Below are 18,414 nucleotides of genomic sequence, written 5' to 3' on the forward strand. Positions count from 1 at the left end.
CGTGAGAAATGTGTACCTTTCTTTCTTCATCCCTTTGAACAGGCAAGACTTTTTAAAATCCTCATTGCTTCCTTTGGGATCACTGTCCTGCAATGCCCTGTTGCAAAATACACTGGATAGGTTTAAGGACAGAGAGAGAACAAACTAGAACAGGGGCCACACAAAACTGTTAAATCCTATTAAGCAACTGGTTAGTCTCAGACATATTCCTCAATTCTGACCAATAGTTCTGCATTAAAAGATGTGAAAAACACATGGAAATAAAAAAAAACAAGTTGCTTTCCATTTATTTAATGATTTCACATGTTGTTGTTGAAAGTCTAATCTTAACGTGGCACCAAACACAGTGCAAACATACTGTGGGGTGAATGTATAAAGATAAATTAAACAAGAGAACTAGATAACAGCAGCATGAAAGAGATTAGTTAGACTCTGTGTTAACCACTGAGGGCAAAGATAGACAGTTTCTGAAATATCACAAACAAAAATTTCTCACTCTGTGACCAACGGTTACAGGTCTCCAGCTCGTGTTTAATTTATTTTTCCTTTTGTGGCCAGACTGTGACAAATCGAGAGACTTGAAAATCCAAAGTGCCTTTCACAACTGTGCAGTACAGCATTCTAAAGCGTTACAGAGCCCACAGAACCGTTCCTGCCCTTAATGTAGGAAATAGAAGGAATAAGCTCTGACCTTGCAGCACGAGAATCCAGACAGTGTGTTCGTGGAAGTGGAGTCAGTTATGTGCAATATCTGCACTTTGCTTTCAACAGATAACAAAGAACAGCACAAGCCATGGCCATTGAAAGAGTTCCCAGCAACAGCAGCATCAGCAGACACCTGGTCTGTACATTTCAGATACAGCTTTCCATCCACAGAGGTAACTTTAACCAGCCAGCAGACTCAGATGTGTAGGGGTGTCTGGGACCGTGGGTCTCAACAGCAGGGTCACCAACCCCTCACAAACCCCTGAAGGCCACATGGCTCCTGTTACTGGGCACAGGCTGAGCTGCTGTGTCTCATGAGCTGGGATTGAGGGAGAAGGATTAACACAGCAACATTAAAATGCTTATGTGAAAGTAAACAGCACTTTTTAAGAAAAGGGTGCAAATATCACTTTGCAGAATTTGCATGTGTTTTGTATTTTTCATAAAAAAAACACATGAATATTCAAATGAAGGACAAGCAGAGACCAGTCAGCCCATCGAGCCCACTGCCCCATCCAATAAGAACACAACTGATCGGACTTTAACCTCAACTCGATATTCCTACAGTGCCCCAATCATTTATAAGCTCCGGTGTTCCAATTGCTTTTGAGCCACTAAATATCCTGCAGCTCAGTGATCCAGAACCTCCTAAACCACCAGACGATCCAGTTATAGTCCCATTGATCAAGGAGTAAATTATAAACCAGGGCATCGAGAGAAGCCATTCCTCCGCACATAGTGCCAGGAAACCTTAGGGAGTGGGGAGAAAAGGAGACAGTGGTGGATAGGCGGGGGAGGAGACAGGGGGAGGTGGTGAGGGGGGGAGACAGGGGGGAGAGACGGAGGAGACGGGGGAAGGGAGAGATGGTGGTGGGGGTGGAGAGACAGTGGGAGGGGGTGGAGAGACAGTGGGAGGGGGTGGAGAGACAGTGGGAGGGGGTGGAGAGACAGTGGGAGGGGGTGGAGAGACAGTGGGGGGGGTGGAGAGACAGTGGGAGGGGGTGGAGAGACAGTGGGAGGGGGTGGAGAGACAGTGGGAGGGGGTGGAGAGACAGTGGGAGGGGGTGGAGAGACAGTGGGAGGGGGTGGAGAGACAGTGGGGGGGTGGAGAGACAGTGGGGGGAGGAGAGACAGTGGGGGGGGTGGAGAGACAGTGGGAGGGGGTGGAGAGACAGTGGGAGGGGGTGGAGAGACAGTGGGGGGGGTGGAGAGACAGTGGGGGGGGTGGAGAGACAGTGGGGGGGTGGAGAGACAGTGGGGGGGGGTGGAGAGACAGTGGGGGGGGTGGAGAGACAGTGGGGGGGGTGGAGAGACAGTGGGGGGGGTGGAGAGACAGTGGGGGGGTGGAGAGACAGTGGGGGGGTGGAGAGACAGTGGGGGGGTGGAGAGACAGTGGGAGGGGGTGGAGAGACAGTGGGGGGAGGAGAGACAGTGGGGGGGGTGGAGAGACAGTGGGAGGGGGTGGAGAGACAGTGGGAGGGGGTGGAGAGAGTGGGAGGGGGTGGAGAGACAGTGGGGGGAGGAGAGAGACAGTGGGAGGGGGTGGAGAGACAGTGGGGGGAGGAGAGAGACAGTGGGGGGGGGGAGAGACAGTGGGAGGGGGTGGAGAGACAGTGGGAGGGGGTGGAGAGACAGTGGGAGGGGGTGGAGAGACAGTGGGAGGGGGTGGAGAGACAGTGGGAGGGGGTGGAGAGACAGTGGGAGGGAGGAGAGACAGTGGGAGGGGGTGGAGAGACAGTGGGAGGGGGTGGAGAGACAGTGGGGGGGGTGGAGAGACAGTGGGGGGGTGGAGAGAGACGGTGGGGGGCGTTGGGGGGGGGTAGAAACAGAAGGAGACGGTGGGGGGAGGGGAGAGATGGGAGGAGACCATGGGGGTGGGGGAGGGGAGACAGGAGGAGATGGTGGGGGCAAACGGGAGGAGATGGGGAGGGGAGGGGAGGGGAGGAGACGGTGAGGGGGAGATGGGGGTGGAAGAAGATGATGAGACATAGAGATGGGGAGAGTTGGGGGGTGGGGGAAAGACAGGAGAGAGGAAGAGAGAGTGGGAGGATGAAGGGGAGAGAGGGCACACTACTATTAATTATTTAGCAAACTCTCACTCCTAACGTTAAGCAGGTTTAGAGCTTTTTCAGACCTGGAGTAAACCGCAGATCAGGCTAGAGCTTTATAACCGTTTCTTTCTAAAATAAAAAGAAGGCAGTTTCTGGGACACGATTCATACATAGTCCTTCCATCTCCAAAAGGAGTTTAGAATATGATTCAATATAAAAACAAAGCACTGTGATGCTGGAAATGATCAAACAACAACTGGCTAGTTCTGAAGAGTCACGTTAACTGTTAACACGTTAACTCTTTCACTCTTCACAGCTGCTACCAGAAGTATGAGTTTCTCCAGTACTTTTTGGTCGTCATTTTTAAAATGAAAGGTCACTGTACAGCATACTGATATGGTACAGGGGTTTTAGAACATCTAGAAAAATGTTGTGACGGAATGCTTTAATACTTAACAAGAAACACGGCTGCTATTGGAATGATATGGAGGGGTGGGGTGCGATGCAGAGATACAGAATAGAGCCTGAAAGGAGATGTTTTACGTGGACTTTTTTCATAAATGATATTCAATCTCCAAATGCCCGGACTAGGATAAAAACAAAATACTGAGTGTGTTGGAAATGCAAAACAAAGTCAGGAGAAACTCAGCATGTCAGAGAGCGATACAACTGTACAGTATGAAAATAAAATCCTTTGGTCCAACTCATTCACATCGACCAGAAATCAATCTGATCTGGTCCCATCATTTGGCCCATGTCCCTTTCTATTCATACTCTCATCCAGATACCTCCATCGCTTCCTCTGAAAGCTCATTCCACACACACATCACCCTCTGCGTGAAAATGTTACCCCTTACATCCCTTTTATATCTTTCTCCTCGCACCTTCAACCTAAGCCCTCCAATTTTGGACTCCCTCTCCCAAGAAAAATGACTTTTGCTATTCACCCTATCCACGTCCCTCATGATTTTATAAACTTTAACGTCACTCCTCAGCCCAGTCTATTCACCCTCCAGTCCCAGCAGCATGCTTGTAAATCCTTTCTGTACCTTCAGGTTTAGTTATCTTTTCTACAGCAGGGCACTCAGAATTATATACAATATAGTATTTAAAAAGTGGCATTGTCCCATACAGCCGCAATATGACACCCTGACTCCTATATTTAATGCACAGACCAATAAAAGGCAATTGTACCAAATGCCTTTTTTCACTACCTTGTTGACTTGTGACTCCTTCAAAAGGAATTATGTACCTGCTCCCCAGGTGTTTTGTTCAGCAACACTCCCCATGACCCTACCATTAATCACTTGATTACATTAGATTCTCTCCAGTGTGGAAACAGGCCCTTTGGAGGGTCGGTGTGGACTGGTTGGGCCGAAGAGAAACCCACCCAGACCCATTTCCCTCTGACTAATGCACCTAACACTACGAGCAATTTAGCACGGCCAATTCACCCTGACCTGCACATCTTTGGAGTGTGGGAGGAAACCGGAGCACCCGGAGGAAACCCACGCAGACACGGGGAGAATGTGCAAACTCCTGTCCTCTGTAGACAGGAGGTTGGAAGAACACAGCCAGCCGGGCAGCATCAGGTGGTGTGTCCTGACACACTTGCTCTCTCTCTCTCACACACACTCACTCTCACACAGTCTGTCCCCTCTCTCCCCCCAACACACACTCTCTTTCTTCCCGAGGCTGGAAGAACACAGCAAGCCAGGCAGCATCAGGCGGTGTGTCCTTCCAGCCTCCTGCTTGTCTACTGTGGATTCCAGCATCTGCAGTTTTTGTTTTGTCCCTCAGTCCTGCTCTCCGACAGCATTTGGGGAAAAGAGAAACTGGGTGAATGTTTCAAGCCCAGTGAGACTCTTCCTCAAATAAGAAAGTTGGCCCAGCTCACACAAGCAGTGTTCCCGGAATCCACCCTGTAGGGAATCTAATCTAATACCCAAGTATTGAATTATATTCGGGCAGCACAGTGACAGTGGGTGGCAGTGCTGCCTCACAGTGCCAAAAAACAACAGACTTCTCCAGGAAATGCCCACTTCCCCTTTACTCTCTCTGTCACTGGGATTGACCCCCAGTCTCTATCCCCTGAGTGGTGAAGGCATGCCCAGTGACAGTCTCCCTCACCTGGTATCCGCACCGCCCCCCATTTGCCCCAGGTCCCAGCAGAAAGGGGCAAACCGAGAGCAGCAAATACAGCGATCCCGGGCGCCGCACCAGCCCAGCCATCAGGACTGATCATGTGACCGGCGCTCCCCACGTGATCACGGTCCGCTACACTGCGGGTCAGCTGACCGGGCCCCCACCTGCAAGCCACGCCCCCAAAGCCGGCTCCGGCTCGTCACAATGAGCCGCGCGCGACGCAGTGCGGTTCCAGGCTACTCTGACTGTGGCCGTTCAGCCCATCGGATTCATGCTGAACCTGCACAGGACCACAGTATTGCTGATGAAGGGCTTTTGCCCGAAACGTCAATTGTTTTCCTGCTCCTGGGATGCTGCCTGACCTGCTGTGCTTTTCCAGCACCACTCTAACCTAGACTCTGCTTCTACCTTGCTGGGAACCAATGACTGCAGCTGCTGGGAACCAGATTCTGGGTCAGTGGTGCTGGAAGTGCACAGCAGTTCATGCAGCATCCAAAGTGCAGCGAAATCGACGTTTCAGGCAAAAACCCCTTCATTGGGTTCCCAGCAGCTACAGTCCTTGTTTTTAAGCTACAGTATTCCAGCCAAGTCAAACCAGACTTCATAAACTAGGCAAAAGTGAGGACTGCAGATGCTGAGATCAGAGAGTTCGGAGTGGTACTGGAAAAGCACAGGAGGTCAGGCAGCATTCCTGCTGAAGGGCTTTTGCCCGAAATGTCGATGTTCCTGCTCCAGGGATGCTGCCTAACCTGCTGTGCTTTTCCAGCACCACTCTGATTTAAACAGACTTTTGATAAACACCTTTCCTCTGATAAAGGTTAATGGGGGTAGGGTTTGCACCTTGCATTCCAACAATCTGAAGGTAGTGGAATGGGTCTGGGTGAGTTGCTCTCTGGAGGGTTAGTGTGACTTGTTAGGGTGAAGGGTCTGTTTCCACACTGTAGGGAATCTAATATTCAAGTATTGAATAATATTAGGGCAGCACGCTGGTTAGCACTGCTGCCTCATAGTGCCAGAGACCCAGGTTCAAAGCGCACCTGTGTGGAGTTGGCACATTCTCCCCATGTCTGTGTGGGTTTCCTCCGGGTGCTCCGGTTTCCTCCCAGTCTAAAGATGTGCAGGTCTTGTCCGTAGTGTTAGGGAAAGGGGTAAATGTAGGGGAATGGGTCTGGGTAGGTTGCTGTTCGAAGGGTCGGTGTGGACTTGTTAGGCCCAGAGGCCTGTTTCCACACTATAAAGTAATCTAATCTAATAATCTAAAAGTAACAGCTTTAAAAAAAAGTCACAACTGAACACCAGAAAGAAAAAGTTTATTGAATATGCACAACAACAAATCTCAATTTTGAATGATTTGCAAATCTTCCAAAAAAGTTGACTAAAAATTGTATACATCTAAATTTACTTTAAAACTCACATGTGGCATTAGAGTAAGAGAACTGAGTGTCACCCACAGCCTGGCCTTTCAATTATTCTCTACTGGGACTGAAATAGCTGACAGCCATTTCAGAGATTTGGCAACAGAGTCTAGTAGCAACATGTAGTTAGTGGCAAAAAAAATTCAGTTCCCGAGCCAGGAGTGATGTAAGCAAACTGGTTTCAGCTATTCTCTGCGTTTAGTGGAAACAGGATTTCCTGAGTGAATGCAGACCAGGATGCTCACCCCTCATGTTGAAAAAGGCCCAGGTCAACCCATGAACTGCAGTGGGGATGTGGCATTAGATGGCATGCACAAGTGCCCACTGTATGACGAATCTTCATGCTCATTTAAAAAGAGGCCAGTGCGGACCCAGCGGAGGCCAGTCCTGGTGCGAGTTGCCAAGTCTCGCTGGATGGCTGGGCTCTCTCTCATGCTGCTGGGTCTTCTAAGTCGCTCAGTTGGGGCCGGTCTGAAGCTGTAGCAAAAGATAAAAAACTCTCCTTATAACTAAGATCCAGCAAAACTAACAACCACTCCCACTGCACTCCAATAATAGATACAGAAGTTTAGATTGCATCCCTTCCCCCTCCCTCAGATAGAGAAATTTACACATTAAAAAAAAGTGAATTTTGGGCCAGCTGTGATGGCAAAAAAAAAAGTGCTATAGAGGATCCTGGTGTGTGCACTCAGTCATAATAAAACTGGCTATTGTAGATGGTTCAATTCCAAATTAACACAGATGGAGTTGAAGTTCTGAACCAAAATGCACAAAGGGAGATGAATACAGCTCTCCCAAAAGGTCAGGGGTCTGTTAATAAAATGAAATCTTCACAAAAAAAAAAGGAGAGAGAGACAGCTTCCAGAAATCTATTGAATTTAGTCACTGGGCTGGAAATATGAAATAAAAAGACAGACAAAGTACATACTTTACACTGCATTTCACCCCCACATGCTCATCTAAAGCTACCAGCATTGCATAAACTTTTTAGTGGAAAGATTATGCTTTAAAATGCACCCTACTCAACATGTTTCAGATCATCATCAACTCCAGCATTCACCTGTTTTCTGGAATCACCCCGAAAACTTCATACATCTCAGAGGCAGCAGGCAGAGAATGGCGCCTGAACTTTGAAAACTTGAAAGACGGGCTTGGAGTGTGCATTGAAGCACGCTGATATCGCCTGGACGTGCTCATCTTTTGATTGGATAAGCACGGAGCCAGATTTTCTTGGTCTGGGCCTAGAGAAATGAACCAAAAACTGTTAAATAATAAACGCACATCCAGGCAGATGGTTCTTACACAACTTCCTCTGATTCTATTTGACGGCAAATTAAGATCGGTGTTACCTACTCACTTCTGTTCTGATCCCAGGCAGAAATCTGACTAGATATGAATTTTTTTTTAAAGAAAGTCTCTCTCCCCCCCCCCGCCAAAGAAACACAAGCCTGCTGCAGATTTGGTTTTAAAAAATAGTAGTATTTTGTTTTAATAAAGAAATATTTAGAAAGAGATTTTGAAACAGTAAAATGCAATCCATTAATCCTAAAAGTATTCCTTTACAGTACTCGAGTACTGCCATCTCGATCACATCAATAGCATTTCATCCAATAGTCACCTCAAGCCCTGATCTTAAGAATCCGATAGCCTCTCCCTTCAGTCGGGCCATTAAAAAACAAACTTTTGTCAGACAAAAGCTGTGGCCTCTTTAAAAGGAACTTCACCTTTAATTACTACTGGAACTGGGTTAAAAATCTCAACACCAGGTTATAGTCCGACAGGTTTAATTGGAAGCACTAGCTTTTGGAGCGCTGCTCCTTCGTCAGGTGGATGCTCCTTCGCCGGATGAAGGAGTGGTGCTCCAAAAGCTAGTGTGCTTCCAATTAAAGCTGTTGGAGTATAACCTGGTGGTGTGAGATTTGTAACTTTGTACACCGCAGTCCAACACTGGCATCTCCAAATCATGACTACTGGAACTGGAGCAGATTTTTCCCCCCCAAACACAACATCTGAGGTCAAGAGAGATTCAGAGCTAGAAAAAAAATGTATCGTATGGACTTTCAATTGAAACATGCTATGGTTTGTAGCAGAAAGAGATGGCAGGACTATAACACACTGGAAACACTTCCTCCAGTGAGTTAAGTCTCTGCTCTGTCCATGGGCAAGGCCGAAATGGTGTCAGTTTAAGATCTTCAAACAGTTGGATAGATTTGAGTGGAGGAATTCAAAGGCTATGGAACCAGAGCAGATACAAGACGACCAGCTATGGTCTCAACTCGCTGGAACGCTTACTGTTCTTAAGTTCCTAGAAGAGCAGTGTAATTTTGAAAACAGGTGATTCTTAAAGAACTTTGCAAGAAAATTTTGAAAATTAATTCTCCAAGCTGCTCTGTACAATCCTTACTGGGCATCACAATATTCAGTCCAGGGTGACTGCTTTCTTTGTAAGCAAGCACATTCTGAATCTTAGAAATAAATTCCGAAGCATACTTTTTAAAAAAAAAAGTCAAACTGCAACAGAGCTCATTGCTGAGAAACTCCTAGTTTTACAAAAAAGGTAGAAAGATGACAGCCCTTACTGGTCACAGCAAAGGAAGCCTGCAGTTTCCGCTTGGGTTTTGTCCTTTGATCCCGAAATGGCGTCAGGTTCAAGAACTGTTCCTTCAAGTAGAGGGCTCGCTCCTCCTCAAACTGTTTTCTCTAACCCAGTACCATTCAAAAAAATAGAAAAGCAAATTGGAACAAGGGTTCTTCGAGGGATTCCTGACTTTGTAATTTGAATAAGCACCAGGTTCTTCACACCACAGTCTCTCTCCCCTGTGCCCAACTCCAGCACCACCCCTGTGCCCACACCCTCCATATCCCAGTCCCCCACCCCAGCACCATCCTTTTGACCACATCCGTGCCCACCTCCCCCACCCCCCAGCACATCCATGCCCACCTCCCCCAGTTCCCCCAGCACGTTCCCTGCCCACCTCCCCCAGAGGGTCCACACCCACCTCCTGACCCAGTCGGATTGCTGCCTCTGTGAATCTCTGCCTCTCTGTCTCAAAGTTCTTTCTCTGCTCCTCAAACAATTGCATTTCTTTATAGAACCATTCCTCTTCCTCTAGTAAATCAGAACCTCTGGTCAGGTCTTCTTTCTGAATGGTGAACTGGTCCTGGAATACAAAAAATACCAGGAGACGGTTTAAAAAAGAAAAAAAAGAGTTGCAGCTAAGTATCTTCCATGTCTGGAGTTTAATCATTAATAAAAGGGTTTCATATCGGACATCCTAAAAAAAAATTCAGAGATCTGGTAGAGATTAAATCTTTCTGCCTGTAAAGATATAACAGTAGCATCAAGGCTTGCTACAAATCAGTTTCAGGCAGGCAAAAGTGGGAACTGCAGATGCTGGAGATCAGAGTGGTGCTGGAAAAGCACAGCAGGTCAGGCAGCATCCCAGAAGCACTCTAGAGTATCCCTTGGTTTTGATTAGAAAATAAATGGCTTCAGCCAGACCAGTCTTACTCTAGTGCCAGACCCAATGGGAACAGCTCAGACACTAGCTGTACTAGCACTGCCACTCTCCCAACAGAAAATCAATGCTTCTGCACGTGGGTCATGAAGAACAGGAACTCAACTATAGCCCTTTGAAACAATCTGGAAGCTCGGTGCTCCAAGAAGCCTCTTGAAACAAGCTGTCTCAGCCAAAAAATGATTGAAAACTGGGATAAGGCGAGAGGTTGGCTTATAAAATAAATCAAGTAAAAAATGAGGTCTGCAGATGCAGGAGATCACAGCTGAAAATGTGTTGCTGGTTAAAGCACAGCAGGTTAGGCAGCATCTCAGGAATAGGGAATAGCATACTCGAAACGTCGAATTCCCTATTCCCGAGATGCTGCCTAACCTGCTGTGCTTTAACCAGCAACACATTTTCAGTTATTATAAAATAAATCTTAACATTTACTGCAATATAGCAAGAATAAGAGGAAAAAAAATTGGTAGAAAATACAAAAATCATGCAACATTTGAAGTGTTCTCCTTGGAGTACAGAGTATTAAAGACAGTGTTTATCCATTGCTTCACCAAGGATCTCCTACCTCAAGAAGACGCTGCTGTGTGCAGATTATTTCTTTACTCTGTTCAACCTCCAGCTTCAGTTTGGCTATTTCCTTGTCGTGGTCAGTGATACTGACCACGTGGTCATTCTTCCCAACCAGAGATGACTGCACAGCTGAGGGGAATGGATCACATTGGGATAATGGATTTATTTGGCTTGTTCATTTCACTCTCAATAGAATGCCAACAGATCACTAAAATAAACAAAGAACCTGTGGACGCTGAAGATCCACAGCAAAAACAAAATGCTGAAGAAACTCAGCAAGCCTAGCAGCATCTGTAGAGAGGAAGTGGAGTTAAAAATGGAGTCCTAAACTCAAAACATTGCCTGATTCAATCCACAGACTGCTGCCAGATCTGCTGAGGTTCTCCAGTAACTTCTGTTAGATAACTGTTAGTTATCTGCTTCATGCCTGGGGGTTACAACTGTAACAAGAGGCACCGCAGCAAGACAGATTGGAGCAATTTCTCCCCAGCATCATTAATCTTTGGAAGTCTCTATGCCAATGTACAGTTGAGACTGGGTTGTTGAATATATTCAAGACAGAGTTGGACAGGTTTTTAGTTGATTAAGCAGTCAGCTTAGAAAGTGGAGTTATGGCCAAAATCAGATCAGTCATTACATTATCAAATTGTCACACAGACTCATTGGTCCAAATGGCCAACTCCTGCAGCTATTCCTCATGCTATTGCGCTCCAGCAAAGCCAGCACTCATTTCCCATTCCAAGGTGCTCTATAGCAGACATTGAGTCGTTTACTTCAAATGGAGGCAACCGCTCGAGGGATATTAAGGGTTAGCCATATTGATGTTTGGGTTTGGAGTCACCTAGACTGGTGAGGAATGGCAGGTTTTACCTCCCTGAAGGGAGACCCTGGTGAAAACAAAAAATCTTCGTTCAAATTTATGAGCAGGTGTCTGTTAAAACACTATAACCCACATTTCTAAGTTACTGGCTCAGTAACAGTCACTATACCATAATACCAGCTATAACCACCCAAGGTCAGTGTGACAGTGGCCCTACTGGTGTTCCCGTCTGCAATTCTGGATTGCTTTTTGTCAATTGACAGTAGGGTGGGAAGGGGGTGCGGGCAATATGGCAGCCAGCTCACTGGGCAGCTATTGGATGTTCAGGTTCAGCTTTCATTATCCAGCCCACAAGACAAACTGTTAAAGAAGTTCAGTCTCAGAGTGTTGGACAGGAATTGAAAGAACAGAAACTTAGAGCCAAGGGGATGATGTCAGGGAAAATAGGACTGAATGAACTACTGTTCAGTGTCAGCATGGATATGGGCTGAATGGTCACCTCTGCCTGAATAAGGCAGATCGAGCTTTGTGGAAATCGTTTCCTGGAACTATTTAAAAAGGAGTTTGTGCTCAGTGCCAGTGGGTGGAAACAAAGAGTCTTTAGTGGGCAGCACAGTGGTTAGCACTGCTGCCTCACAGCGCCAGAGACCCGGGTTCAATTCCTGCCTCAGGCAACTGACTGTGTGGAGTTTGCACATTCTCCCTGTGTCTGCGTGGGTTGCCTCCGGGTGCTCCGGTTTCCTCCCACAGTCCAAAGATGTGCGAGTCAGGTGAATTGGCCATGCTAAATTGCCCATAGTGTTAGGTAAGGGGCAAATGTAGGGGTATGGGTGGGTTGCACTTCGATGGGTCGGTGTGGACTTGTTGGGCCGAAGGGCCTGTTTCCACACCAAGTAATCTAATCTAAACCCTATGACATGGAGGGTACACAGATTTACTAGAACATTTCAAAGAGGAGGGAGCTGGGCTGAACCCAATCTCTCTTCTGCTAACTGGTGACACTGACAGCACAGCTCTGAACGGAACAATGGGCTGAGTTACAAACAATTCACTTTAGACTACAGTAAAGGATGACAGTGTCTCACACTGATGAAAATGGGTACTGCAGATGCTGGAGATCAGAGTGGTGCTGGAAAAGTACATCAGGTCATGCAGCATCCAAGGAGCAGGAGAATCGACGTTTCAGCCAAAAGCCCTTCATCCGGAAAGGTCTCACATTGACCTACAGTTCAGACAAATCCCAAGTCAGATTCCTCGGATGAATGGATTGTTGTCTTCAGAAAGACAAAAGTCAAACCTATAGCCATGAACTGAGACCAATGAGGGGGGAAATCTTACCGAAAGGTGGTTTGAGGGGCATTGACAGTAGATGCTGAGGGGAGATATCCTCCTGTGGGAAATCTAGAACCAGGTTTAAAAGTAAGGGTTTTTCATTTAAGAGGCGGGATAAATTTATTGCAGGTCATTAAGCTCGAATTCTCTTTGAGAGAGAAGTGGAGGATGGACCCTTAAACAGTTAAAGCCAAGTTGGACAGACTTTGGATGGGCAAAAGGTTATGGCAGTTAAGGGCAAGAGAATGGAATCAAGCCCACCAGTCAGTCACAATCTTAGTGAACCCTATTTCTCACAATCCACAAAGTGAGCCAAGAGGTCTGTTTGCTAACAGACAAAAACGAGAAGCATTTGTACACATTGGAACCAGTTTTCTTACAATTTTGAATCTGAAAATCCTGTATCACAATTGTTACAGGGGCGCCATTCAGCCCATTGTTCCATTCCGAGAGTTGGTGCAGACACAAAGTGAATCACTCATTCTCCCACCTTCTAACCGTGCACACTCCTCATTGGAGGACTATTTCCAGTCTTGAATATTTCAAATGAAACTGAATCCACTAGAAGCACGGCATTCGACACTAACCATTCACTGTATGGAAACAAATGCTTCCTCATGTCACTTTAGCTTCTGTTGCAAGTTACACTTTAACCTGACCCCCCACCCCCAAGTAGGGGGGTGGCAGTTTCCAGATCTCATGATTTGGAATCTCATGTCATAGCTATTTTTCCTCTTAGAGAAGGCGATGGTCTTAACTTCTCCAATCTGGTGCGGTACCCAGGATTGGCCACAATGTCCCCAGTACAGCTGCCAGAAATAGACAAGAGCCAAGAACATTACCCATGACTCCAAGTTTCGCCATGTGATCCTTTAAGGTGTTCCACTGCTTTTGAACACAGTCTGTAAGACGCCCTCTCGTCACTTCCCGGGACTCACTGATGCTAGTTTCTTCCTCCTAGTTTCAAAAGCAGTCAACACAAGATTTCAAAACGTAAAGTTATTTCTTTTACAATGCCATAAATAACAAGACTTCAGCTGGAACTTCTTTAGAACTGAATGTTTGCAGATGTCAGATTTGACTCAAAATGCTAAACAGAGTCAGAGAACCAGGGAGTCAGTGACATACAGCACAGAAACAGACCCTTCGGTTAAACTCACCCATGCTGACCAGACTAGTGGGCGGCACGATGGCACAGTGGTTAGCACTACTGCCTCACAGCGCCAGAGACCCGGGTTCAATTCCTGACTCAGGCGACTGACTGTGTGGAGTTTGCACGTTCTCCCAGTGTCTGCGTGGGTTTCCTCCAGGTGCTCCGGTTTCCTCCCACTGTCCAAAGATGTGCAGGTCAGGTGAATTGGCCATGCTAAATTGCCCGTAGTGTTAGCTAAGGGGTAAATGTAGGGGTATGGGTGGGTTGCGCTTCGGTGGGCCGGTGTGGACTTGTTGGGCCGAAGGGCCTGTTTCCACACTAAGTAATCTAATAAGTTAATCTAGTCCCATTTGCCAGCACTTGGCCCATATCCCTCCAAACCCTTCCTATTCATATACCCATCCAAATGCCTTTTAAATGCTGTAATTGTACCAGCCTCCAACACTTCCTCTGGCAGCTCATTCCACACACGCACCACCCTCTGCATGAAAGAGTTGCCCCTTTTAAAATCTTCCCCCTCACTACAAATCTATGCCCTCTAGTCTCTCTCATTAGAGATGCTACCAGACCTGCTGAATCACTGCAGCAATTTTATTTTAAGTTTCAGATCTCCGACACTCAGCATTTGGTTTTGTCCAATGTGGTGGAGTTGAGTGAGCAATGCTCTGAAGTAGACAGAGCAGTATCTACAACCCAAGAACATTAGAAACTATTGAAGGTCACTTGCAATGTTGCTGATAATTGCACGATAAAACTCTAAATACAATGTTAACAATTGTTTCGTTATGCATAAAAGGAGAAGGAACATGAACTCATACAGTTTAACAGTACCTGAGAGAAGATTATGTTATGTTGTTTGATGACCTTTCAGAACAGTGCTAAAGGTCACAAGCATGAAACATTAAAATATTTCACTCTTTACAGATGCTGCCTGACAAAGTATTTCTTGCATTTTGTTTTTAAAATTCTAGAATCAGCAGTATTTTGGTTTTAAAATTAATTCTCTTGCCATCTCTTGCCACCACTTTGTGGGTGTGAACCACTTTTGTGGCCTCATTACTTTAACTGTTTGGCAGCTAACGTCCCCACAGCAAGGTCCCATCAATAACTAGTTATATTCTGCTTGGGTGCCGCGAGTTGGAGTGTTGGTCAGGAAACAAACTCCCCAATTTAAGATATATTGTCCTATAATCCATTACATTCACCCGAGTCTGATTCAGGAGAGCAGTTTAATATCCAAGATATTAAGGCTTACACAAACAATACAATGGTTTGAGTACCGCACAAGAGTATCTATTGTTTATTTATAGTATCACAGGAGGCTCTTTGATGGTGGCCTTAACTAGACCAAAAAACATCCCCTCTTCAGCACAAAGAAAGAAAGGACAGTGAGGCACAAGAATATGGATCTCCACTTCAGTCTCGCTGTAAACAGAAATCAAATGCCCTGGTTAGTTTATAGATTAAGGATCCCACCATGTATAGTTATGTAAACGTAGAGGGGTCCTACACCTCATTCTGAAATACCTCAGGTCCAGCTAGGATCCAATTAAACCCAGTGAAACTCTATTATAACACCACTGTTACTTTCAATACAAAACCACGTACTTACCACAAGTGATTGAAGAGAATTGGCTTTGCAAAGATCGTCTGGACTGAGAAACCCACTAATCTCTCTCTTCATTTGGTTCAGAACCCTCATCAGCTCTGCGTTGTCCAACACCAGCTCCTGGATCTGAGCCTCGTAGTTTGTTGCAAGCACTTTGTACATTTCCTCCTCTCTCCTGTAACACAGAGCAGACATGGAGTTAAACACCAGATACTGCAGCATTCAGAAGACATCCAGACAAGCTCCATCTGTTCCATTGCCAATATCAAACAAGGCACTGGGTTTGACATTGACGTTGGGTAACTAACCAAGAGCAAACCCACACAGTGATAACCTCCTAATTCAGGTCAAACTCTGCATCAGTAAGTGCCTTCACAGAAGGCAGAATTTCTGAACCCTCCCAACCCTGCAGAGAGAGTGTCTCCAGGGGAACAAAGGGTGGAATTGGCAGGAGGCTGGAGTGGACAGTTACCTACTCTCATGGAATATAGCAAAATAATCCAGGAAATACAAAAAAAAAAGTCAGATTCCTAGACCCAAAGATGTGTCTGTTTCTCCACTCTCTCCTGCCTAGTTTGTAAACAAATCATGACTAAAAGGTAGCTAAACAAGAGTTTTGAGAAGATTTGTAGCTCAGGTCAAGGTCCTGGATGTAGGTTTGTTCAGCCTTCCAGCTCAGTGAGCAAACCTACATCCAGATAAACAAGACGCTGAGTCTGGCCACAAGGGGTTGAAGTGCACATTCAACTCCATCAAAAACTGATGGATTCAAATCCTCTTCCACCACATCACAGTTGCCCCCTCTGCAGTCATTAACATTAATTGCTTTGCACAAACTGTCCTGGATTCAAAATTCACGATTGTTTCTGCTGTATGACTGGCAATGACCAGACTCTTCGGTCCAACTTGTTCAAGTTTCCCAAACTAAGCTAGTCCCATTTGCCTGCATTTGGTCCATATCCCTCTAAACCTTTTTATTCCTTTACCTGTCCAAATGTCTTAAATGTAATGGTACCTGCATCCACCACTTCCTCTGGTTGTTCACTCTGCATACCAACCATCCTCTGTGAAAAAGTTGCCCATCAGCACTCAAGTCCTTCTCCTCTCATCTTAAAGAAATGCCCTCCAATTTCAAACTCCTACTCAAGGGGAAAAAACACATGGGCATGGAAAAGGTGAATAGCCACTCTATTTTAGAAACCTCTAGTGTCACTCCTCAACCCAAGCTCCAGAGCCTCAAACCCTCCATTGACCAGAATGTTGCTGAAAATCTCTTTTGAACCCTCTCCAATGTAATAATATCCTTCCTGTAACAGGGTGACCAGAACTGCACACCTCACTCCCAAAGAGGTGTCACCAACACGCTGTACTGGAAGGTGCGCCAAACATCTTAACCACCCTGTCTACCTGTGATGCAACTTTCAAGGAACTATATACCTTAACCTAGAGATCTCTGTTCAACACTACTACTCAGGGCCCAGTGATTAACTGGGTTAGTCCCACCCTTGTTCATTTTACCAAAAAAAAGCAATCCCATGCATTTATTCAAATTAAACTTCATATGCCACTCATCAGGATCAACATTCACACAGAGCACTTGGACAATTACTTTTTACACTGCTTCATTACCAAATCTAACCAGCAAGACACATTGAACAGATTCCCATCTGATTCTGCAAAGTACCTCACACCTTCGTACGGAAATCTGTTACTGATCAGTTTAGTCAGGAAGATAGGGTCTCATTCAGTTTTTGGTTTGACAGAGTGAAGAGACAGTAAATCCCACCTCAGTTCAGTCTTCCCTGTTCTCCATAAGGGGCGTTTTCCATCTGACCGTCCAATGTGATTCAGGATATCTATAGCTGTGGAACGTGGAGAGCAAGGGGCATGAGTAATTAATGGCGGTTAGAATTGCAGCACTGGCGAGTTTCTCAAATACACGGAGGTCTAACCTGAACGGGGGGTCTGTAAAAGCAGAGTATTACAGTCCCGTTCCTTGTGGCAACAAATGGCTCAGCTTCTATTTGAAACACTAAGACCCAATGGTGAAAGTGGCAGCAGAATTTTCCAAGTCTTTTTATCCCCACCATCTATAACTGCCCTAAGTTTTTAAAACATTTGGTTGTTATACATCCTGTATGATGCCCTTAGGATACACAACATCATCTGGGACACACCCACACACAATCTACTCCCTGCCCTTAGCATTCAGTAGCATTACCATCACTGAATCCCCCACTATCAACACTGGGTGTGGAGTATCATTGACCAGAAACTCAACTGGACTCATCACAAAGAGGCTACAAGGGCTAGTCAGAGGCTAGGAATACTGTGGTGAGTAACCCACCTCCTGACTCCCCAAAACCTGTCCACCATCAACAAGACACATCAAGAGAGTGTGATGAAATGCTCCCCAATTACCTGGTAATAGTGCAGCCCCAATACCACAAGTAGCATGACACCATCCAGTACAAAGCAGCCTACTGGATTGGCACCATATCCACAGGCAACCACTCCCTCCACCATAGTCCACGCTGCTACTGAGTATCACTCTACAAGATGCACTGCAGCAGTTCAAAAGATCCTTAGACAGGACCTTCCAAACTCAGAACCACTTCCATCTAGAAGGACAATGGCAGCAGATACATGGGAACACCACCGCCTACAAGTTCCCCTCCAAGGCACTCACCGTCCTGACTTGGAAATAGTATCACTGGGACAAAATCTTGAAACTCCTTCCCTAAAGTCTTTGTGGGTCAACTTACAGTTGGTTAATTGTAGCAGTTCAAGGAGGCAGCCCACCCCCACCTCCAAGGGGCAACTCAGGATGGGTGGTGAACATTGTTGGATGGACTAGCATTTATGTCATGTCCCACAGGAACATACAAAACACTCACAAACCATCGTACTGCCTAGGATTCCCTGCCTGTCATGTTGCTATTCACATTTGCACTTCCTCAGATTAAAGACAAATAATTCCACTGTTTGTGACAGAAAGTTAGGTTCATGTAGTTTCCCTCCAATAAAGTCAATGGATGTTAGAAACAACACAATTGCAAACATTTTCAAAAACATTAAATTAAGGTAATCAGGCTT

The 18,414-nt window shown here is 46.0% G+C and overlaps 1 protein-coding gene across 2 annotated transcripts in view; it reads right to left on the minus strand.

The window, feature by feature from the left end:
* Nucleotides 1-4,994, minus strand: part of man2b1 (mannosidase, alpha, class 2B, member 1) — a 32,509-nt gene extending 27,515 nt beyond the window's left edge. Inside the window, exon 1 of one of the 2 annotated variants that reach the window (XM_060855207.1) lies at nucleotides 4,887-4,994. In XM_060855207.1, coding sequence (XP_060711190.1) covers nucleotides 4,887-4,988 — 102 coding nt within the window. In that variant the 5' untranslated portion in view covers nucleotides 4,989-4,994. Of the gene's footprint in view, nucleotides 1-16; nucleotides 102-4,886 lie in introns of those variants that run through there. The other variant, XM_060855208.1, reaches the window with a different exon arrangement.
* Between the last annotated feature and the right edge of the window lie 13,420 nt (nucleotides 4,995-18,414).

The sequence above is a fragment of the Hemiscyllium ocellatum genome, chromosome 45 (genome assembly GCF_020745735.1).
Source record: "Hemiscyllium ocellatum isolate sHemOce1 chromosome 45, sHemOce1.pat.X.cur, whole genome shotgun sequence".
Lineage (NCBI taxonomy): Eukaryota > Metazoa > Chordata > Chondrichthyes > Orectolobiformes > Hemiscylliidae > Hemiscyllium > Hemiscyllium ocellatum.